Source organism: Drosophila albomicans, chromosome 3, assembly GCF_009650485.2.
Source record: "Drosophila albomicans strain 15112-1751.03 chromosome 3, ASM965048v2, whole genome shotgun sequence".
Classification (NCBI taxonomy): Eukaryota; Metazoa; Arthropoda; class Insecta; order Diptera; family Drosophilidae; genus Drosophila; species Drosophila albomicans.
This window is the reverse complement of record NC_047629.2, coordinates 23,599,361-23,621,719: the sequence shown is the minus strand read 5'-3', so window position 1 is coordinate 23,621,719 and position 22,359 is coordinate 23,599,361. Positions and strand designations below refer to the sequence as shown.

The 22,359-nt window shown below is 41.0% G+C and overlaps 5 protein-coding genes across 11 annotated transcripts; 2 read left to right on the top strand and 3 right to left on the bottom strand.

Annotated features, from left to right (window-relative positions):
- Nucleotides 1-72: 72 nt before the first annotated feature.
- LOC117572657 (solute carrier family 2, facilitated glucose transporter member 7) lies at nt 73-9,364 on the bottom strand. 2 transcript variants are annotated; one of them, XM_034255651.2, is made up of 5 exons: nt 9,269-9,364; nt 1,430-1,710; nt 777-1,365; nt 394-715; nt 73-335 (listed from the first exon to the last, which is right to left on the bottom strand). In XM_034255651.2, exons 1-5 carry the CDS (start codon nt 9,296-9,298, stop codon nt 85-87), a joined length of 1,473 nt encoding a protein of 490 aa, XP_034111542.1. In that variant the 5' UTR covers nt 9,299-9,364; the 3' UTR covers nt 73-84. The 2 variants fall into 2 exon arrangements, with proteins under 2 accessions (XP_034111542.1, XP_034111543.1); XM_034255652.2 differs by lacking the exon at nt 9,269-9,364 and adding an exon at nt 1,868-2,006.
- Nucleotides 2,710-9,313, bottom strand: LOC117572656 (solute carrier family 2, facilitated glucose transporter member 1). 2 transcript variants are annotated; one of them, XM_034255650.2, is made up of 7 exons: nt 9,269-9,313; nt 5,864-5,968; nt 5,172-5,332; nt 3,938-4,532; nt 3,660-3,872; nt 3,503-3,605; nt 2,710-3,445 (listed from the first exon to the last, which is right to left on the bottom strand). In XM_034255650.2, the coding sequence occupies exons 1-7, from the start codon at nt 9,296-9,298 to the stop codon at nt 3,192-3,194; spliced, it is 1,461 nt and encodes a 486-aa protein (XP_034111541.1). In that variant the 5' UTR covers nt 9,299-9,313; the 3' UTR covers nt 2,710-3,191. The 2 variants fall into 2 exon arrangements, with proteins under 2 accessions (XP_034111541.1, XP_034111540.1); XM_034255649.2 differs by lacking the exon at nt 9,269-9,313 and adding an exon at nt 7,296-7,728.
- LOC117572662 (sugar transporter SWEET1) lies at nt 7,929-9,236 on the top strand. Its single transcript, XM_034255659.2, has 5 exons — nt 7,929-8,112; nt 8,212-8,289; nt 8,382-8,611; nt 8,670-8,845; nt 8,922-9,236. The coding sequence occupies exons 1-5, from the start codon at nt 8,039-8,041 to the stop codon at nt 9,045-9,047; spliced, it is 684 nt and encodes a 227-aa protein (XP_034111550.1). The 5' UTR covers nt 7,929-8,038; the 3' UTR covers nt 9,048-9,236.
- A 585-nt stretch (nt 9,365-9,949) lies between the features above and the next one.
- Nucleotides 9,950-10,768, top strand: LOC117572663 (vacuolar protein sorting-associated protein 28 homolog). The gene has a single exon (XM_034255660.2). The coding sequence runs from the start codon at nt 10,051-10,053 to the stop codon at nt 10,681-10,683; it is 633 nt and encodes a 210-aa protein (XP_034111551.1). The 5' UTR covers nt 9,950-10,050; the 3' UTR covers nt 10,684-10,768.
- A 327-nt stretch (nt 10,769-11,095) lies between these two features.
- On the bottom strand, nt 11,096-21,506 carry LOC117572653 (protein lingerer). Of its 5 annotated transcripts, none has more exons than XM_034255639.2 (14): nt 21,025-21,506; nt 20,762-20,936; nt 19,163-20,556; nt 18,673-19,100; nt 18,341-18,448; nt 17,491-17,595; nt 17,258-17,364; nt 16,186-16,778; nt 14,756-14,875; nt 14,509-14,634; nt 14,190-14,441; nt 13,969-14,124; nt 12,816-12,848; nt 11,096-12,240 (listed from the first exon to the last, which is right to left on the bottom strand). In XM_034255639.2, exons 1-14 carry the CDS (start codon nt 21,439-21,441, stop codon nt 12,142-12,144), a joined length of 4,113 nt encoding a protein of 1,370 aa, XP_034111530.1. In that variant the 5' UTR covers nt 21,442-21,506; the 3' UTR covers nt 11,096-12,141. The 5 variants fall into 5 exon arrangements, with proteins under 5 accessions (XP_034111530.1, XP_051860848.1, XP_034111533.2 ...); XM_052004888.1 differs by having other exon boundaries at nt 16,282-16,778; XM_034255642.2 differs by having other exon boundaries at nt 16,645-16,778; nt 21,025-21,505.
- Nucleotides 21,507-22,359: the final 853 nt, after the last annotated feature.

Genomic DNA, 22,359 nt, shown 5'->3' with positions numbered 1-22,359 from the left:
TCGACATATTACAGAGTAACTGCTAGTCGTGTTTTATTGTACATATATACACATATAAATAGTGGTAATAGTTATGTTGTAATTTCAGAACTTTGAACGTAGTCCTTGGCTCATGAGCGGCTTCACGTCCTTGGGCTCTCGGCCACGCGTCTCGGGAAGATAGCGCCAGGTGAGGAATAAGCAGAGCAAGCAAATGCACATGCACGGCATGAAGGCAAAGGAGCTCCACACGTTCTGCAGCAGTGGAAAGCACATGCCAATCAGAAAGTTGCCAATCCAGGAGAACAAACTGCCCATAGACATGGCCACTGGACGCGGCGCATCCTCAAGCAGCTCTAAAAGCAAAAATAGAATTAAAGAAACGCAAACTTTCCCCAGAATTCAGGCACTCACCGGAGCCAATAAAGTAGGCAATGGGTCCCAGGCCTAATTGAAAGCCAAGGATAAATGTCAGGATGAACATGATGCTGACAATGCCCAAGGCATTACTCTCTGTGCTCAGCATGCAGTACAAGGAAATGGACATGCCCGCTAAGGAGACGGCACACAAGCCACAAGAGATCAGCATCAAGGGACGACGATTGAACTTACGCAGCAGCACTGGACCCATAAGCGAAGCGACCAAATTGAAGCCACCAATACCCATGTTCAGCCAAGTGGCCAAATTAGCGGAGAAGCCTGCCTTCGTCAGTATGGACAGTGAGTAGAAAAAGATCTATTGTAGCGGAAGAATCACTTTAAGAGCTGGAGGAAGAAATTTGGCGAAATGAACTTACCGCATTGATGCCGCTCAACTGCTGTGTGGCTTGAAAAGCGCAGACCAGCAGCAAGGGCAGAAAGAGTTCGCTATCCTTGAGCACTTCGCAAATGCTGCTCGCCTTTTGATTCGACTGTAATGTGAGGTGCAAATCGTTGAGTTCCTGCTGCACATTGCTCTGTGCGCCACGCACACGTTGCAAGGCTGCCGTGCTGCCGTCAACATCTCCTTTGACCAAGTACAGCCAACGAGGACTCTCGGGGAACGCCACCAGTGGCAACAGGCAAATGAGCACCAGCAGCGCATAGAAGCTCAAGGCGTACGGCCAGTTCTCTTCAGTGCCGAGCAGCTGAGGCATGCTGACAATCTGCGACAGCAATATGCCACCGGTGACGCCAATGCAGGTGAAGACGCCAACGCTGCCGCTCAGCTCGACGGGTGCCAACTCAAGCAGATACATGGGCTGGGCGGTGACAATCAAAGCGGAGGCAATGCCGCCGAAGAAACGTGCCGTCATCAGCATCTCCAGCGATTTGGCAGCACGACACCAGGTGAATAAGATGCCACAGATCAAGAGAATAATACTGCTGATGATCAAGGTGCCTTTACTAGGAAATAGAAACAAAAGAGGTAATTGAGTTGATCTTGCTGCGCATTTCATTAAATGCTTACCGTCCATATTTGTTGCAGCAGAAGGCGCCAAAGCAGGAGCCCACAATGCCGCCAATCAAATAGATGGACACTATGCATGTCCACAGCAAATCCAATTGGCTCCAACTGGTATTCGTATCGTATTCGCTAGCTAAAATGTTGTCACACCAGCCCTTGATGATCTCCGCGGGCGCGTTAAGCACACCGAAGAAGTATCCAACGGGCACAGTGCTGCCCAGAGTTGTAGTCAGGCAGATAGCCAACAGGAGCCAGTTCCAGCCCTGGGCAATATCGTTTATATGCTAAGGGAGAAAGAGAAAGCAATAATAACAAATTAACATATGGAAAAAACAAAAGATTTAAGACACAAACTCGCCAGTCAGAGAAAGTGACAGTTATGTATGTGAAATGTGTGTGAGTGTGTCGAGAAGGTAACGTGTGCCTGGTACGATAGATCACCATTATGACGACCATGGCTCCGCAACTTCGATGCGCTATCCGTCGATGCTGCTGAACAACTGTCTTTTTGTTGACTCAGTCTCTCCGAAAATACAGCTTTCAAGAGCTGATAGAGATAACCGCGTGTCACGAGACAACAAATAAATATCATAACATGCTATAAATGCATAGTGTATTTGTCAAGTGTTTTTATACATTAAAAGTTTAAATTTTGAAAATTTCTTATCAAATTTTGCTGCTGTGCAAAAACAAAACTTCAGATTATAGAATATTTTAAACATATTTAACACAATATAGTAATCCACTTCTAAACTTTATTTTCTTATTATAATCATAACTTAAGAACAAAGCTGAAGCTTAGGATTTAAATCAAAAAGTATAAAAATACATTCTACTCTATAACAATTTAATTTTCAATCTACTTTCCGTACTCAGTGTGAAACTTCGTGTCACGAAGAGTGTTCAACACTGAGTGCTACTCATGATGACACAGACTTTATCTCGGCAGCAACGATAAACAAGGCCCCAAAAGACTTGCCAATTACTTTTACAAAAGCATTTAGCCAAGTTACACATATTTCCTAGTTATCATTAACTTGTCATGTTTTTGCTCTTATCACAAACTGGAAGTAGAATTTTCGAATGTGTGAATGTAGGAAACACTTAAATAGTAAATATATCGTAAGGGTCCATACTATAGTTTAATCAATGATGTTGTTGATGCAAGATGGTTTTGCTGTTACTGACTCATCATCTGCTAAAATAATAATTTCCGAATTTGTGATTAAAAAAAACACAATATAAGAATCCCCTCCCGTAATATCTTCGTTAAGATCTTTGAATTATATTTTGTTTGATTTGTTGTCTTATTTATTTCTCGTTATAAGTACATTGCAATTATGTTTAAAGTTTGCCTCTGCTGAATTAGAGCTGAGTATTATATAGCCTATTTATATCCCTCTCTTCAACTCAATATCTTGTGTGGTTAAGCACAATAAATTTAATTAGCAAAGTAACTACAGTCTTTCTCAAGGCAATTAACTTGAACTTGTGCAGCGATAAGAATTGTGCCATCACCTTTACTTTGGCTGTCTGCACGATATACAGGGTGCTCTTATCATAGTTATGACAATTACAATTAACCATTAACTACATAGAAAAGGCATTTACAGCATGCACACAACATTTTGATTTGATTGAGCAACTTATTGTCTCTTTTACAGGCACTTTCAAGCTTATCAATTAGTTATAATAACAACAATGAGCTTAATTTTAAATTACAACTAAGTTCCCTGATGCCCTGAGTGTGTGCGCTCTCTATGCTCTATTTGATCTTGGAACGGAAGCCCTTGGCAACGAGGGGCGCAACGTCAGAAGGATCTCGGCCCAACGTTTCCGGCAGGTAGAATTTCGTTAGCAGGAAAAGTAAAACGCATGTAATCGAGAAGGGCAGAAAGACAAAGGCGCCTATTGCGCTCTGCAGACTGGGGAACGCCATGCCAATAATGAAATTGCATGTCCATGACGCCAGACTGCCCATTGACATGGCCACAGAGCGTGGAGCCACCTCAAACAATTCTGCAAATAAGAAACGTTAATATAATATGCTTAAGACACACAGAACAGTAAGCAGACCTGAGCCAATGAAGTAGGGAATGGGACCGAGACCGAATTGATAAAAGAATATATAGCCCATGATGCAAACGATGCAGGCCCAGGCGAACCAGCTGACAGATTCCTATAGGAAGTGAGCAATTAGTGGAAATTCTTGAATAGAAATAATGCCTCTTACAATATAGTTCAGCACAAAGGCAATGCAGAACAGGAATAGTGCACAAAGTGCGCTGGATAACATCATGAGTGTGCGACGTCTGCAGGTGGCCATCAAGAGCGGTCCCAGCAGCGAAATGACCAAATTCAGGCCTCCAGCGCCTAAGTTGGCCCACTCTGCATCGCTATCGCTGAAGCCCGCCTTGGTGAAGATGGACACCGAGTAGTAGAAGATCTGTGTGCCACGAAAAGAGACAATTATTAAATATAGAAGTTTAATTTGCGTTTACAATTACTCACCGCATTAATACCCGACAACTGCTGGCCGCCTTGGAAGGCGCAGACTATGATGAGCGGCATGAGAAGGCGCGGGTCACGTAGCACATCACAGAAGCCACTGGCTTGGCTATTATCATTCGACTCCGCCTCCATTTCGGCAATCTCCTGCTCAATCAGCTTGGCCGCACTCTTGCCACGCAGTCGCATCAGTTCCCGGCGAGCTGCCGAGGAATCGCCCTTCATCACATACAGATACTTGGGACTCTCAGGGAAGACAAACGATGGCAGATAGCAGACAATGACGAGCACCAAGTAGGCAGCCAACGCATAATGCCAAAGCTTCTCGGTGCCAAAGACATCTGACAAGCTGCAGACTTGGGCCACAACAACGCCGCCAGTGACGCCGACGCCACAGAAGACGCCCAAGGTTCCACGCTGTGCTGCCGGCGCCAGTTCAGACAAATACATGGGCAGAGTGGCGGTGACGAGGCCCGAGGAGAGACCCACAATCAGGCGACCCAGGATGAGCATCTCTACGGAGGATGCGGAGCGACAGAAGAAGAAGAGCACCGCTCCAATGACGAACAATCCAGCGCAGATGAACAAGCATACTTTTCTAAGGAGAGAAAGAGTGTATATTAAAATTTGGTCTTTATGTTAAAAAAATAAATACGATCGGTAATTTGAAAATAATTGAATAGCGTTTGTGTTTAATTTGGTTTTAACGAAATTCGCTGCATTTTGCTGACTAACATTTTTTAAGATTAATTCAAAAATATCTTTTAAAACTTTTTTATAAATTAATCTAATACTAAAATAAACTTCTAAAATGAATTTGCGAGTACTTTAATTGCATGCAATAAGTCTGAATATTGGGTTTTGGATCCTTTTTCCTTTTGATTTTAAATCTATTGAATAACTTCTTTCAATGTTTATTATTGTCAGTTGAATTTATAGACAATATTAAAAATCATGTACATTTATCAAATTTATGTCGTACAGTAGAAATAGAATTTGATAAATTTTTGTATTCTCATATTTTTAGCTCTATTTTTAATCAAACTAGCTTTTTCTGCTGCAAGTTATTGCCAGTGCTGACGTTTAGAAACATTTTTATCAGTTGAATGACCAACTGACCCTTGGAAACTATACACCCGATTATCAAAAACAATTAGGTTAATTCCATGCAAATTGATAAGCACAGCAAAAATTCCATTTAGCGATTTGAGAAGCTTATCAGTTATGCACTACTAACCTGCCAAATTTATTAGCCAATCCAGCGCCACCCAGCGATCCAATAGCGCCGCCAACCAGGAAAATTGACACTATAGATGACCAGAGTATATCTAATCCGCTAGGGCTCAACGAGCTGCCATATTTCTCATATATGGTTTGATTACACCACGCTTTCATAAGCTGTCGAAACATCAGGAAATTGATTAGCACGATTATATAGTTGATAATTTAAACAATAGTTTTAATCTAGCCTCCTTTACTAATGTTTAGGGTACACATAGTTTTCTGTTATTTGATAATTTTAAAATGAATTTTATTAATAATAAAATTCTTTGGTACATAGGATATCCAGAGCAGCGGAGATCTTCAGAATGAATACAATAATTTTCTGTGATCACACCAACATCTACAACTAATTTTCAACTTAAATTGTTTTTTTACCTAATTGAAAATGAAGTTAATATAATGCTAATAAAAAACTAGCTTTTATAATCTTCAAAATCTAGATGTTTATATTGTCAAACATACAGATAGACATTACTACATAATCTAGGCTGGTTTTAACTTATACAAAATAAAGGTGTTTTCTTGATGTTATGGAGTTAGAAATATCTTCAAGATATTCGATCGATCCTAAGTTGTTATACCCGCCTAACTTTTTGTATCATGTATATCAAGTTTAGTAGATTTGTAATCTATAGTTATGCTTACCGTTGCGGGAGCGTTGATAACGCCTATGCAATAGCCAGTGGGAACTGCAGCTCCCAGGGTCGTGGCAAAGGCAATCAGCAATAGCAGTTTGCTCCATGGTGGTTTCTATATATAGATGATAAGACGCTTGTTTAATATTCATTCATTTTCGAAAAAACTTCAATGTCAAGTGAAATGGAAAGTCATAGAAATGTTTAGAATAGTATTTATAGTATAGTAGTTTATTTTGATTATATTAATGATGATGTTGAAGTGCGTCATTCGCGTTATTCGCTTATCAATTCATCCATACATCGCACATGACGCTGATTAATTTATTTCTGACCGTAATTGCCACTAATTAACTGACCTCTGTCAGTTCTCCAGAGAGGGAAAGTGGCCGCATTTTTTAATTGGCATTTTTGTCCGATTTATTTTTGTGCATTGACAATTGAATTATGTCTTTTGATATTTATAGACCGAGACACGCGCAGTCAAAACAATCAAACCATCATCACAGTGGCCTAATGTCTAGCAATTTTTTGCACTTGAAAGTAAAGAAGAAATTAATCCAAAGGCTCGCCGGCTCATTAAATAGTGGGGGGCAACTGATAAGAAAGGCCGAAATACAGCTGATAACGAAGTGTACACAATGGCAAATTCGCTATGTACAGAACACATTGCTTACATGTGTGCGTTTGAAAATTTTATATTTTTCAGATATATACACATAAATATACATATGTATGTGTCAACACTGGTGGCTGCTGAAGTCAAAAAGCGCTTTTGAACAGCGATCTTCTATATGTAAATACGTTACAGCTAGTAATAAAAGTATTTGCTCAAGGCTAAGCACAGAGCTTTTGATAAGTGTTTTGTCAATGCAATAAACGACTAACAACTAATATAGTTATGATGGCATTTAATTTTTACGGCAGTTCACAAAAAATGAGCAAACAAATTGTAATTTGTAGACATTTATGATGTAAAACAAAAAATATAACCCTATTGATATTAGTCATTATTGTAGGTACTGCAAGGTTTTACATATGTATATGTGTAAATATTTACATACTTTATTTACCAGCTACAGGTCGCGCTTTTGCTTGTAATTTATGCGAATGCAATACTGCATATAAATGCAGCGAGAAAGATATGTATAAATGAATATCTAATCTCACTTTGCCTAACAAAAGACTTGGTAAGAACACAAAGATACATTTATGACTGTGCCAGTAGAAAGAAAGAAAGTGCAACAGGGATAGAAAGTATGCGTGTACTTCATAAGTGCAGTTACAAAGCTTTGAATACGAGTAGAGTAGGTCAACGATCTGTCAATGTAAACAGAGCGTCGAGTTTGAAGGGCAACAAAGAAAGAGAGAGAGAGAGTGAGAGCAGTGCAGACAGATAGACAGGAGGATAGAAGACACCTTTGTCACTTGCCATTGCTCACCTGATTTGTTTCCGTCTGTTGAGGCGCTATTTCAACCTTAAACACCGGGTTCAAATGTTCAGCCTCTGCATGATTAACATTTGGCATTTTTATGAAGCACTGTTTTCTTTTTTGTTGTTGTTGTTAACAATTAAACTTCACTCAGTATGGTCGCGTACAATAAACCTGTGTGCGTTGCAAAATAATGAGCGGTAATTATTGCCACTTTTTCTATGCTGCCGGCGTCTGCATTGGCTTGTTAGTGTTGTATAACAACATACAAACACAAATACGCGAAGAATTAAATGCGTGCCTTATAAAAATTGAACACAGCGTAATTTGTTTAACAATATTGTCGTAGGCTAAAAATAGATACAACAATGAGACCGAGCCACGCAAAAAAAGCTAGCGCCGTCGTCCGACACCTGTGTGCGACTAATACGGGAAAACTTTGTTTTGGTAGCATGCGACAGCGACGGCGAAACTCAAAGCTTTTAACTCACCAACAACATCCGCTTTGCCAATAGAAGCTTTCTACATGCTGCGGCAACAGAGCAAAGCTTTTAAAGCGCGTATGGCAATCGACTATTCGATTACAACGATAGGTATAAAACACAAGATTCCATCGGCAACTCTAAAGTTGTCGTCAGCTGTTTTGGTTTTTTTGTTGACGTTGTAGCAGTGTTCGCTGGCCAGTGCATATATAAGTATTATTATTATTTTTGTTAATAAAATAAGTAGAATTTAAATAAATATCGGTCACCATGTCAGTGGCATACGATTCCGTGTTGTCGACAACGGCAGTGATTAGCACAGTTTTTCAATTTTTGTCCGGAGCGTAAGTATAACAAACAAAATTTGCCACTATCGATAATGAATTGTTTGGTTATTAATTAATTGCAAAAACAAAAACAACGTATTTAAATGCCGGCAACAGCGTAATTTGTCGCAAGTACATACAAAAGAAGAGCACCGGCGACTCCTCTGGCGTGCCATTCATATGTGGCTTCTTATCGTAAGTACAAAATTACCAATTGTCGACGTAGACAAGACAAGATATGAGAAGAAAATATAAGAAGTATTCTATTATTTGCATTGTTGATACAGCTGCAGCTTTTGGCTACGCTATGGAGTGCTAACGAACGAGCAGAGCATCGTTATGGTCAATATAATCGGTTCAACGCTATTTCTGATCTATACGCTTGTCTACTATGTGTTTACAGTAAATAAACGTGCCTATGTCAAGCAATTTGCCATCGTTCTTGGCATCCTCATTGGTGTCATTGTTTATACGAACACCATGCAAGACGAACCTCAAAAGATGATACATTTTACAGGTGAGAAAGCACGTTCCACGATAATAACCCACAACTAATTGTATTAATAATTTTACAGGCATTGTTTGTTGCATTGTTACGGTTTGTTTCTTTGCCGCGCCCCTCACGTCGCTGGTGCATGTGATACGAGTGAAGAACTCGGAGAGTTTACCTCTGCCCCTCATTGCCACATCGTTCTTTGTTAGCCTGCAGTGGCTCATCTATGGCATATTAATATCTGATTCGTTTATACAGGTGAACATTTTCCCGTGATGTGCATTTAATCATTGTCTCCCTATACATTATAAATTTGTTGTATGTGCATTTTCAGATACCCAATTTCCTTGGATGTCTACTGTCCTTGCTGCAATTAGGACTCTTTGTTTTGTATCCGCCACGTAGCTACAGCTATTCCGGCCAAGGCTATAAATTATTGGAACAGGCTGTGCCCTTCTGAATTGCATATATTACATTATTTAGTTGTGTACTTATACTGCGCATTTTGCAAACATGATAATTAAGCATAATACAGGTATATACTTATATATGTATATTTTGATATAACGTATCGCTTGCTTAGTTACTATATAGTCGTATACGTATTTGTAGCATTTAATGTAATATACTATATATATTTATAAAGCAATTTCGGTGTCATATATTTCTTTGTGGACTTACGCTTTTAATCTGGTCACTTTCTGCACCCATCGGAATGTATTTCAGTAAAAGCGAATTCTGATAAACACAACACAAAACACGTATCACTCAATTGCTTGCTGAAAACTAACTAATTCTTGATATACGAAAGATTTTTGTATTTTGGCCCAGTGAGCGGACTGCAATCTTTATCATCGTGCTGATATGTTGATAATCAACTTTTTGTATTTGGTGTAATTGGGGGAAAACTTGCATTGGTACTAATTCAATAAATATTCTCAACGCGGCCCCTTATCGCATTATTATTAATTTTCTGCTCATGGCGTTCATCTTTATCGTTTAATAGCGCTTGTATTGGCATAATTTAACGGAAGTGGAATGTCCATTGATAAGATGCGTGTATTACGTATGTATATGATTAGCACTCATAGAATCGAAAACATATTGTGACGATGATGCTTTAAATCAATTGTGTCAAGTGGCTGCCAGATAGCCACATAATTCCACTTAGAAGATAATCATTGTTTTTTAAGTTCCCACACGTGGTATTGGCTTGTTGTTGAAATTGCTGAAGATAATAATTTCGTTTCCATTCAACACCTTTAAATTTTCCATTGCGCGGCAAAGCAACTGTGAGTCGATAGCACAAACGAAATGAAACCTTGCGCGTTTATTATCGATAACGAGGCGATAGCGAACACTGCTGTATATCAACAATTGCTATCGTTCTTCGTCATACGTCCGAGCTAATTTTCGCATTTAATTTACAACACAAAAAAGACAAAGCTGGTAATTCGTCAGCCATGCAGGAACAAAGCCCCGAGTTGTACGAGGAGGTCAAACTATTCCGCAATGCTCGCGAACGCGAGAAGTACGATAACATGGCCGATTTGTATGCCATCATAAACACAATACAGCAGCTGGAGAAGGCGTATATCAGAGATTGTATTACGCCGCAGGAATACACAGCAGCGTGCTCCAAGCATTTGGTGCAATACAAGATTGCCTTCAAGCAGGTGCAGTGCGATGAGTTTCCCACTGTCGACACATTTGTGAAGAAGTTCCGCCTGGATTGCCCTGCGGCCCTGGAGCGTATTCGCGAAGATCGTCCGATTACCATACGCGATGACAAGGGCAACACATCGAAGTGCATTGCGGAAATTGTGTCGCTGTTTATCACGATCATGGACAAATTGAGGCTGCAAATCAATACCATGGACGCACTGCAGCCAGATGTCAAGGATCTGGCGGACAATATGAGTCGCTTGTCGCTCATTCCCGAGGACTTTGATGCCAAGGAGAAGGTGGACAAATGGTTAGGCACGCTGAACGATATGCAGGCATCCGATGAGCTGACCGAGGCGCAAGTTCGTCAATTCCTTTTCGATCTAGAGTCGGCCTATGCCGATTTCAACAAGCTACTCCATAGCCAGTAATTGTTAATGCTTTTTATAACGTCGTACATTATTATAGTCTGTATTATTCGTAAACTGTCTCAATAAAAGAACAAATTTAAGAATACATGTTACATGTTTTTTTTACTATAAAAAGTTGTTGCTAACGCATTAATATATAGATAAGAGAGAAGAAATTTTGGGGAGACTGACAAAAAAAATGCTTGCGGTAATTTTATTAGTTTCTTTTTAAATTTTGAATTAAACTCAAAAAATTTGCTGTCATTGCTAGATAGAGGTAACGAAATGTTGACCTCGCCTGCGAAAATGTGGAATTCTGTTTTTATAGACTTTGAGATTAAGAAGAAATAAATACTTTATGTGAGAGTACTAATTTCTGATACACCTTATCCACAAACCGCTTCCGTTGAGAATGATAACAAAATGTGTAATTTTTTTGCATTTGTTTGGATTTAATCGTATCTTTTATCTTCTTTTCTTGTATTTAATTTAAATATTAAGGTTATAATTATACAATACACATAAGTTTAAACCGATTACAATAATTAATTTTTGTTTGTTGTGTGTGTTTTCTCATTCACGTTACGTTTTATTTGTTTTTTTTGTTGTTTTTGTATTTGTATTTTGTATTTGTTGTTTCATCTTACGCTTATAAATCTGTTAAATCGTTTTACGCCTTTAATATTTAATAATTGTTATCTTTTATCTTTGTAAATTATTTGTATGCAATGTGAAAAATGGTACTTGGTATAGTTTATTATTATGTATATGCAGATGGTTGTTGGCTGTATATAGATGTATGTAGGTGTATGTGTTGTTTTGGTTGTTCTTGCTTGTGATTTGTGTGTGGTGTTGTGTTGTGGATGTGTATGTGTGTGTGTGTGTGCGAATGTAGGCGGATGACGAGGAGAAGGAGGAGGAGGCGACATCGCCTTACGGTGCGTTCGTAGTAAAAACATTTTCTTCTTATTAAGTAAAATATGATCTCTCATCTTCATATATTAGATAATCATCATTATCATCAGCTGGCGATGAATGATGCTCCTCGCTCAACGCTTCATCGGATTTATTAAGCGGCTGCTGTTGCTGTTGTGGTTGCTGTGGCGGCGATTGTTGCTGCTGTTGTTTTTCCTTGACAAGCATTAATAACTGATTTGTTGCAGCGCATGTTGCTGTTGTGGTGGTTGCTGTTGTTATTGTGGTTGTTGTTGCTGCGGTCGCTGCTTTAGTAGTTGTTGTTGTTATTATTGTATTTGTTGTTATGGGCAACATTCGCTGCTGCACGATATTATTATAATTATAAATGTGAATGGGTGTTTTTGCCGTTGCTGTTGTTGTTAATGATGCTCCAGTTGCAACTGCAGCTGTTGTTGTTGTTGTTGCTGTGGTGGCGGTGCGAAGGCTATAAAAATCGCCGAAGCTCTGCGGTGGCTGCAGCGTTATCTGCAGTGGCCGCCAAATGGTCTTCTCCGGAAGATGCTAGTTCTGTCCGGTCCAGTACGAGGCTGGGTAGCTCTGTTTGCCGGCAGATTTGGACTGGCTGCTCGACTGTTGACGCTGACCAGCGCTGTTCGAGTCCTGAAAAATGTCCGAAAAGGAGTTCCAATTAACAATTGTTCTTTTTTGGTCAGTCGATAATATATAAATACATATATGCGAATATATATATATTTATATGTTGGCACTTATTGCCAATATCCAATATCCATAAACATACAAATATAAATGAATATATATTTGTGGGTTATTCATATACATATATATAGTGACATAGACCTGATTGTTACACATATATGTATAAAGTTATTCGTGTATATATGAAATTTTTAATTTATTTTTTTTTTTATCTTCTATGGACACTGCATGAATCATGTTCGGTTTGAACCCTTTTCTTTTCTTTTGATGAGATATAGCTAAGCCAACTATGATCTTACTATAAATATTATAGAAAATCGTATAACAAATTATGTGCGTGTTGCGTGCATGAAACATGTGTTAGTTCTATATACATACATAATACATAGCAGAATAATAATAATTTAAATAGTAAAAAGAGAGTTAAGGAGAAAGTACACATAGATATTTACTGAGAAAAAAAAACAAACAACAAAAAAATGTCTGTGTCATTTGATACAACAACAAAGGAAACTTACCCGGCGGGATGAGCTATGAATCCTGCCGTCCATCTAATGTTGTCCCATAAAAAAATCAAAAGAAATTATAAAGAAAAAAAGTCAAACAATCGAACAATTTCCATGCATTTCACAAAATGTTCATAAGGCGAATATCCCCTCTTTTTTGCCCCATAACCGTAAGCTCTCTGATGTTGTTGTTAATAAAGCTACAATAATACTACTAATTAGAGTACTAATAAATTAATTTCAACTATGAATAACTTCAATGTTTAATTGAATTAAGAAAAGAATCCCCTAGCTTCGTGGCAAAATGCATGAAATGTTTGTTATTATGCTGAAAGATTAAAATGATATTTAAGAGAAAACTAATCCAAAAGAGTTAATAAAAGTAATGAGATATTAAAATGGTGCGCCAAGTGCCAAGTGTATTTCGTTAGATGAGAATGCATAGTATAATATAATTTTATTGTTAATAGATAGATCAAAAATCAATTTCGAACAGCAACAACACAAAAATTATAAAGATTATACGCCGATTACAAAAATAACAGAAAAGAAAAGAAAAGAAAGGATAACAACCAAGGAGTAAACAATTTTGCAAAAAGTACAAATAAATAATTTTGGTTAAATAAATGACCAGACAGTGAGACATGCATCAGAAATGATTGCACAGTTGATGCGAAAATTAGTTTCAACAATAAATATATAATATATGTGAGGAGTAATGTGTTTCTTTTTGTTGTACGAGTTACAAAGTGATTGGGTGATGTGTGTTTGTTTATGCAAGTGTCACGACGTTGAAGAAATGTGTATATAGTGCGATTCTATTAATTTTGCTAAATGTTCGAGTGAATCTGGCTGTTGATCTTGAATTTCAGTCAACGAAAAATGAAATGTCACTGACATCTTCTTGAATGTGCTGAACATTATTACTATGATACTGCTGCTGCATGTAATTTGCATCATAGCGTCGATTGCGAGGAAGATGATGGTGCTTACGATGACGATTCGGATTAAACTGATTCTGATTTGGATTTTGATTCTGATGCCACATTTGCACCTCATCATTCATATTATGAGTTTCATATGCAATTTGCACGCTTTGGCTTTGATCTTGTTGATGTGGTTGTTGTAATAGAAAATGCGACTGCTCGGCGGCATTGTACTCTACCTGATGTATGGGCTGATGGATCATATTGTGATGTCCAGCCGCTGGCATCGGCAGATACATGCCATACTGTTGGCCCGACGTGCCTCCCGGTGTCTGCGTGTTTGCCATATTGAATGGTGGCGGTGTGCTCGAATGGAAACTCTGCTTTTCGTAAGACTGCAAAATACACATAATATTATAAGTATACATGGATAATCCAAAACTAAATAGAGACTACGTACATTGACCTTGTTTAGCGCCACGTGACCCTTGCCGTACATCGATGAGGTCAGATCGGAGCCAGTGCCAGCCTGTGGCTGATTGGAAACCGTTTGCGTTTTGCTCTGCTGATTCACGCTGGACGAGTAGCCGCCCTTGCTGTAATCCTGAGTCGCCTGCGAGAGTGTGTCGTAGCTTGTGGAGCCATAGCCAGCGCTATACGATGGCTTCGGGAACTGGCCACCGGATGCAGTATTTGCGGTCGGTATTTGTTGCTGTAAAGATACGAGAAATTAATTGAAATACATTCTTAATTATATGCAGGTATCATTAATGACTTACTGGGTAAATGGCTGGAGTGCCATATTGGAAACCGCCAGGCATAACATTGCCGCCATAGAAATAAGCATAAGGAACATTCAGCATGGGCGCACTGGAGCCAGCTTGTTGCGACATTGTGCTGGACACCTGCAACGCGAACAAAAAAGAGGATAACATTCAGCAAATGGAATTAAGAAAACTGTTAACTGAAATCTAGGTGAGTCGGGGTAGTATAAACACGATCTTCAATTGAACGATATTTACTTACATTACTAACTGGACTGGAGTTATTGTCGGTGCGCGCGAAGCGTGCATCAAAGGCCACAGAGCCGAGATTATCGCGTCCAGTTCCAATGCTGGGCGTGTAGTTCAGATCATAATATCCTTGCTGCAAAAAGCGAGAGAAATAAACAAAGTTAGCGATTATGTTGTTGCCCCTCCCCCAATTTGTGAATGGGCGCACAGCAATAATGTTTATGAATTAAAAAAAGCTGCGAGTTTATGGTTTAGGCACAGCGTTGCCAGGGCATCACAAAAGTTGTTTTGTATATTCTTTTTTTTTTTTTTGAACAACGCGAAACGGAAGATGGTAAACGATGTAAAAAAAAAAAAATAGAACAGAAAACAATAATCAATAATTATGAATGCAAATGTTTGGTTAGGGCAATGCACAAAATTAGTAAATGATAATGTGGGATGATATGAATTGGGTTAGTTGTATTAAGTATAAGTATTGAATATGATATGCAGTTGATGTTGATGATGATGAATGAGCGTGGAGTGGAGAGGATGCGGTGGAAACAGTTGAATCTCAGATCACAATTTAATGTGAATGATATTCAAATATTTCATATTAATGAGCTTTAGCTTTTTTTTTAATGCCAATACAAATTTTATATGGTTTTTAGTAACATGGAATTGAATTTTGTGTGCAAAGAAAAACAAAGCTTTATTGGGGACCCTTTTTTCACTCTTTTACAAGAATCCAAAAGGGTCTGCAAAATTATTTTCATTATTTTATTTTTTTGGGAGTTTTGGAAGCGGAAGTGGTAGACGTGGCTTTATGTGGATGAGGAGGATGATGATGATTGATTATTCGGCGAGTACAAATAACAATAAGGTGCAGAGGAAATATTTCATCGATGAAATGTAGAAGACACACAGACATACAAAAACACGCACCACAATTACCACACGAATGGAACATACAGACACCGTTTATGTAATTGATTTTCGATCGTTTCGGTACTTGTTGTTAATAATATTAACATATGGGGAAGAATGGTAATGCACACACTGAGAAAAACAGTTAAGAGAGATGTACAGAGCTTGCAACGATTTGTTGTGAAGCCAGCGCGTGCCGAGAGAAGTGAGAGAGGAATGCGGTCGTTGGGAATGCGCCGAGCATTAAATTAAGTATATATATATACTTATATATACATTATATATAGACATGTATGTATTAGAAGATCTGATTTTTGATGTGAAGTAGTGAATATGGAATTTTAGATTTGTACAGAATTGATTTGGATATTGAACTGATATTCGATTGAGATACTGATTCTGATTTAAGCTGATTTGATTTTTGGTTGGTTGCATTTGAATTGTTGTCGAGTTGGTTTTTAATTTTTTCATTATTTTTTGTTTGTTTGGTATTTTTTGTTGTTTTTTGCATTTTGCTTTTCTCCATGAACTCACCACATGTGGCACTCTCTGTTGCATAATTTGTAATTCCTCGTAGGAATAACATGGTGGCTGATAGTATGGCAATCCAGCCTGAATATATTGACTAACCATTTGGATGTTGGTGGGCACCATGCCGCTGCCGCTGCCGCCGCCCCCGCTGCCACCACCAGCACTACCAGCACCACCAGCTGTTGAGCTGCTGCCACCGACGCCGCCTGCGTCGGCGCTGCCTGTTGTGGCGCCGTTGCCGTTGCCACCGCTACTGAGGCCGCGGACGACGCCGCTGCTGTTGCTGCTGCTGCTGTTCTTGTTGGTCAGCGAGGCGAGCACTGCTGCGGTGGTGCCCGCAGCCGTTTGTGCAACGGCTGCCACAGAGCTGGCATTGCTAACACCGACGCCAACGCCGACGCCGCCGACGCTGGATGCACTGCCGCCGGCAACACCGCCACCAACACCGCCGCCGCTACTTACGCCCGCTATCGAGCCGCCTTGGACCTGGCTGCTAACTGACACCACATTGCTGCTGTTGTTGCTGCTGCTGTTGTTGATGCCGCCACCAGCCGCAACGCTGCTGGCCGAGCTGCTGCCGCTCACATTGTTGTTGGCTGCAAATTGAAGAAGGAAACATTAATTAAATACGAAACGAAGATAGAAAGTCGAAGATGTTTGACTTTAAGGTAAATTTAAATAGAACTTCTTGTTGAAATAAGCAAATATTATTTGTTAACAAGCAGACAGAAGATGCGACATGCCAGACGGACTTGATCTAATTTATAATATACAACAAAGCGGGCTAATCTGTCTGTCTACTTAACTGCACGTTGAAGGCAAGTGCTTAACTTGTTTATTTTAGGCAACCAGATATAATTTGGTTTATAAAACTTAATTTTTGTTTCGAACGTAAAATTTTAAATTCTTTCAAGTGATTTCGTAATCTTTAAAATACAGTTAAAACTCAGTACAGTTAAAATTTGAGCGTAATTTAACTAATTTTGTAGTATAACTGAACACATTATCCACATCATGCAGTTCATTTTATTGCCCCAAATCAGATAATCATTAGAGTTGTGCTTTGAGTACTCACTGTTGGAAACGACCGCCTGGTTAGCACCTGATACGCCAGACACAGCTCCGGCTGGACCGTTGCCAGTGCTGGCGCTGCTGCTGCTCACGCCACTGCTAGTGGAGACACTGTTGAAAGGAGATAATCGCAATTAGTTCAGTTTCTTAAGTGTTGCAAGAAGACCGCAATATTAATTGTTAGCTACTTGTTGTGTTAAGTGTTTGTTTTTGGCGCAGCGCTCAGGGTAATCTTACCTGTCGTAGTGCGTAGCAGCTCCAGCGTTAGCAGCGTCCTTTAGCTTGGCGCTAGCACTAAAGTTACCATACTGCGAGGACGAGTTGCTTGCGCTGCCAGCAAACCTGCGATGCGATATAACACAGCAAGGAATCAAACAAAACGAAACGAAACAAAGGAATCAACATCAAATATTTAGTAGCTATTAACTAATAATAGTTGCATAAGCTGCTATTGCTCGAATACGATATACAATTTTGTGTATAAGACTAGCTAATGAAATTTCAATTAAAATGGCTTTCTGTGGCAAAGGGTCTGCAAGCAATTGGAAATGTTCCAAGGGCATAAAATAAGTTAAAGTGAAAAGACTATCATAATAATCTCACTGTTTTAGACCCCGCATAAATAAAATGCATGAACATGTATACCCGGAACTTTGATTTTATACAGAATCATTAGTGAGCCTATATTGAACTAACCTTTTCTTAGAATTTATTAAAGCGAACTTTCTATGCATGCAAATTTTAAAAGTAATTCCCAAATTTGACAAACTATAACTACAGTTTTAAAGCTGATATACGTAATGTTCATAGAAAGAAACAATAATGACGATCAGGCATTATTAATCAAAATCTTTTACAAGGTCAGACTTGTTAGACTCAAATGTCCTTTTATCGCTATGAGCCTAGCCTGACTTTTAAGCATACTTTCTAAGATCAGCACTAAACAAAATGTATTTCCCCCGCAGTTAGAGCTCGAACAAAAAGCCCGCATGCAATGCAAATATTGGTAGGAATGATTAGGAATTTCGAAAGGTGTCTAAGGCAAATTGGTTGGTTGGTTGGGGAGGAATTGAAGCATAATACATACCCGCTGCTGTTGGAGAGACCAGTGCTGCCATAGACACTCTGGCTGGACTGGTAAGCACTTTGTGGTGTCGAATATCCCGATGTGAGATAGGCGGAGCTCGCATTTGCGCTGTTATTGTGATATTATATGGCGAGTTTTTAGTTGAGTAGAGAAAGAGAGAGACAAAGGTGTGGAGGATATTGGAGTTAAACGAGTTTAAATTGGTAACAAAGAAACAAATTAAATGGTTAATTGGCGAAATTTGGAAACAAACAAAACGGTGTGTGAACAAAATAACAAACGCAAGCCGAGTTTTTAAATGCGTGGACAGTTTGCCATGGAGTTGTGCGTACCTGGAGCTGTTCTGTCCGCCACTGCCGCTAATCGGAATGTTTTGTGTTGCAGCGCCGCTGCCGGCAACGCTGCCCGTCGCATTCTGAGCTCCAGCTGCCGCCGCCTGCTGTTGTTGATAGGAGTTGACAGCATTTGGCTGATAGCTGGCATAGCTCGAGGGTTGATAGCTATTCGCCACAGAGGATTGAACATTGGCATAGCTGGAGCTGTTGAAGCCCTGCACCGAGGCGGATGTTTGATAGGCACTGTTCGCCTTGTTGGCGGCACTGCTTTGATACGCATTCTGATACGACGAGGCTCCATTGTTGCCGCTGCCCGCCTGGCCATAAGGATCGTTCTTGGTCAACTGATCCAGCGCATTGCCAGCCTGCTGTTGCGCTGACGAACGTGCCGCATAACCAGCAGCGCTTAAAGCATCACCCTGTAACTGCAGCAATAAATTAGTAAAGGCAATCGTTTTAAAGAAGTCTGTTATTTTTCTATACTCACAATTTGCGCACTTTGCAGTCCAGCGGTCAACGCCGCCTGCTGCTGTTGTGACTTGGTCTGATAATCATCCTGTTGCTGCTGTTGCTGACCATCAATCGAGACGCCCGCATTGAACTTCTCGGGCAGCGCATCAAAGCTGTCATCGTTGCCAAAGTCCATCGCACCGAATTGCACATCCAAATAGCCAATGTTGTTTAAAGCATTATCGCCAGGCATCTCCACTGCGGTCGATGGAATCTTCGATGGCGGCGGCAGCTTGACACGTGCCCGACGCAACGGAGCCTGCTGCGACTGATCGCTGCTATTGCCGCCTGTAGGCGTGCCACCAACACTGCTACCAGGCGCCGAGGCGAACACATTCGCATAGGTGCTCGGATACTGCGTTGACGCTGTGCCGCCACTGCTCTGGAACGCCAACGAAGGCTGTTGTTGTTGTTGTGCAGCAGCGGCTGCTGCTGCTGCGGCAGCCGCCACGGCAGCTGCAGCGGTTGTTGGACTGGCGCCCTGTGACGTCAGCGAGTTGAAATACTGAGATTGTTCCGCTGAAAGTGTCGCCGATGGCTTCAGTGGCGTCTGCTGTTGCTGCTGCTGTTGTTGCAACTGTTGCTGTGCCTGCTGTTGAGCCTGTTGCACCAAGGTGGCAGCCGCCGACGCCGCACTGGAGAATGAATCGGCAGCCACGTTGCTCGCATAGCTTGTCGCATTCAACGCCACATTGCTGACCGAGCCGGGCGCAGCGCTGCTAGGCGTGCTCACCGCTGCTGATTGCAGTTGTGGCGGCGGATTACTAACCGCTGCGCTGTACTGCATCATGGGCGTGGTGGCGGATGACGTAGCTGGCAGCGTGCTGTTGCTGCTGTCCTCGAGATGAGATCCTTGATGATGCTCCAGACCTGGCGGTGCCGATAACTCGCCCGCTGTCAACGAGGAGCCGCCAGCAACAACGTTGCCGGCTACCTGCGAGTTGAGATTGCTCGTGGTAAACACTTTGCTGTCCTTCAGCGAGCCCTCATACTCCTCGTTGTTCCAATCGCCCCAGGCATCGTCGTGCGCCTGCTGATGCTGCTGCTTCTCTGCATTCTGAGCTATGGTATTGTCCCACAACTCCACCTCGTGATGATCCTCGTTGTTAGCATTGTTACGTGCACCAAAGCCGCGTTCACCGCGTGGTCCACCGCTGCGGCCGCCCATGCGTCCGCCACCGCGGCCCGGACGTGACATGAAGCCGCCACCGCGACCGCCGTCACGTCCGCCGGCACCGCCAGGACCACCAGCACCACCGCGTGGGCCATTACGCTGGCCGCGATAGTTGTCATTGGCGCGATCCTCGCCACGATCGCCGCCACGAGATTCACGCATATTGCGATCATTCTCACGTGCCTCTCTGCCACGCCCTAAAGAAAACGAACAAGGAAAGTAATGTTTAGTTAGTTAAAGCCTGTATAAACAAGTATAGTGTTTGCTGTGGTACACTGTAAAATGACAGACAAATAGATTGACGCGGCTTAGTCAACCAAGAGTATAGTTTAAAGGGACGGATATACCTCTACTTATTCTACTTTTTTGCATACGACAATTAATGAAAAGTAAATGACTTACAGCCGCGACTGTCGGTGCCGCCACGTCCACCGCGATTGGCACTGCGATTGCGTGACTTTTCGCGCCGGTCCGCATTGGCGTTGCCATCGGCCCAGTCGCCGTCCCCGCCGGCGCCATCCGCCACAGCATTTGCAGCCTTGTTCTTGCGCTTCTTCTCGTACTTGGCAAACGCGCCCTGTGAACGAACACACACAGAAGAGAGTATATAAGTATAAATTTATTATATATATTATAGTAATTTGTTTCGCAATTTGACTACTTGCCTGTGGTAGAATCTCAATCAAGAAATTGGCTGCCGCCTGCAAGTCATAGTCACACTCGTTCAAGGCGCAACACACTTCCTCCTCGGAACGTTGAGTCATAGTCAACAAGAGCGTGACCTTTTCATTGATCTGCGGATCCTCTGTGGTGCTGCTATTGGTGATCTGGGCCAGGCGCAACTGTTCCGTGGTAGCCTTTGGTTGTGCCTTCTCTGCTTTCTCTGTCTTGTTTGCATCGCTTGTCTTCTTGTTGTTCAATGTTGCGGCTGCATGTGTGACGCCTCCAGCATCGCTGTTATTGATGTTGCCACCGCCACTGCTATGGCCGCCGCCTCCACCGCCAAGATTGGCGGAATTTGACTTTTTCTGAGTGCGACCGCCGCCGCCTCCGCCCCCCGAACGAGTTTGTTGTGTGCTCATCTCTATGTACACTGTATATACAAATTAGCTGCAATAAAACAAAGAGAATTTGCAAAAAAGGTCGTAAGTACGATTTAAATTTCGAGAATTTATCACACAAGATTTCACTTTATAACAAACGTGGAACAAAACTTGAAAGCTTGGTTAAAGTAACAAAAGCGTTGCCTACTCTCCTATAAACTGTTTTTGCTTCGTTTTTTCATCACTTTTGTTCTTTGCAATAGCATGACACTTGTTAGTCAACAAGCTGGCAAGTATCAACAGCGCAAGTTCAAAGCTAGCAAGCAAAGCTAAAGTCGATAGGCCTTTTCAAATGTTTGGGGAATACAAGCAAACAAGTTTCCCAACAAAATATAATAAAACACTTAAAATGTTTTCAATATTAAAGATTTCTGAAGAATTACTGTTTTTTCGCCTATTAACACCTCTTAACAAAAGACTACAACAATTACGGGATTTTATTCGCTTGTCCCAAATGATAATTCCCTTCCTCGCTATAGATACCGGGTTTAATAAAAAGTTAACTAGCCCAGCTGAGAGTTCAATGTACATTTAATCAGAGAGAACGGCGAATAATGAAAGAACGTGAACAAACACACACTTTGCAACACCAATACTCGCAAATACAAACACTCACGCATACACATATACAGATGTATGCGAAAAGATGCCACACGCATGAACAAAGTGGAACGCAGCATAAAACAGAGAAAAGAAAAGTTCAGGAATAACAAAAACGAACTGCAGACGAACGGAAGAATAAAGCAAGCAGCGAACAAAAGCAATAATAGCAAAACGCCATCAACGACGACGGCAGCGGCAGCGGGCGTGTGTTTATGTGTATGTGTATTCGCAAACAGGTAATAGGGGAGGGTGCGTTGTGCGGGGCATTGGAACGTGATCGACACAGCCTCGAAT

Excerpts from the sequence above, each read along its gene's own strand:
- LOC117572656 (XM_034255649.2), bottom strand. The coding sequence starts at position 7,382 with ATGCCAAATGTTAATCATGCAGAGGCTGAACATTTGAACCCGGTGTTT. Across the intron at positions 4,533-5,171 it reads TTGGCTAATAAATTTGGCAG|AAAAGTATGCTTGTTCATCT; the intron begins GTTAGTAGTGCA and ends TTCTCTCCTTAG. Across the intron at positions 3,446-3,502 it reads TCCCTACTTCATTGGCTCAG|AATTGTTTGAGGTGGCTCCA; the intron begins GTCTGCTTACTG and ends TCTTATTTGCAG.
- LOC117572662 (XM_034255659.2), top strand. The coding sequence starts at position 8,039 with ATGTCAGTGGCATACGATTCCGTGTTGTCGACAACGGCAGTGATTAGC. Across the intron at positions 8,612-8,669 it reads AAAGATGATACATTTTACAG|GCATTGTTTGTTGCATTGTT; the intron begins GTGAGAAAGCAC and ends ATAATTTTACAG. Across the intron at positions 8,846-8,921 it reads TATCTGATTCGTTTATACAG|ATACCCAATTTCCTTGGATG; the intron begins GTGAACATTTTC and ends GTGCATTTTCAG.
- LOC117572657 (XM_034255651.2), bottom strand. The coding sequence starts at position 9,298 with ATGGGTGCAGAAAGTGACCAGATTAAAAGC. Across the intron at positions 1,366-1,429 it reads TGCTGCAACAAATATGGACG|TAAAGGCACCTTGATCATCA; the intron begins GTAAGCATTTAA and ends TCTATTTCCTAG. Across the intron at positions 336-393 it reads TGCCTACTTTATTGGCTCCG|AGCTGCTTGAGGATGCGCCG; the intron begins GTGAGTGCCTGA and ends TTTTGCTTTTAG.
- LOC117572663 (XM_034255660.2), top strand. The coding sequence starts at position 10,051 with ATGCAGGAACAAAGCCCCGAGTTGTACGAGGAGGTCAAACTATTCCGC.
- LOC117572653 (XM_034255639.2), bottom strand. The coding sequence starts at position 21,441 with ATGAGCACACAACAAACTCGTTCGGGGGGCGGAGGCGGCGGCGGTCGC. Across the intron at positions 19,101-19,162 it reads GACTGCAAAGTGCGCAAATT|TTACAGGGTGATGCTTTAAG; the intron begins GTGAGTATAGAA and ends TTATTGCTGCAG. Across the intron at positions 17,365-17,490 it reads GCTGCTACGCACTACGACAG|TGTCTCCACTAGCAGTGGCG; the intron begins GTAAGATTACCC and ends TCCTTTCAACAG.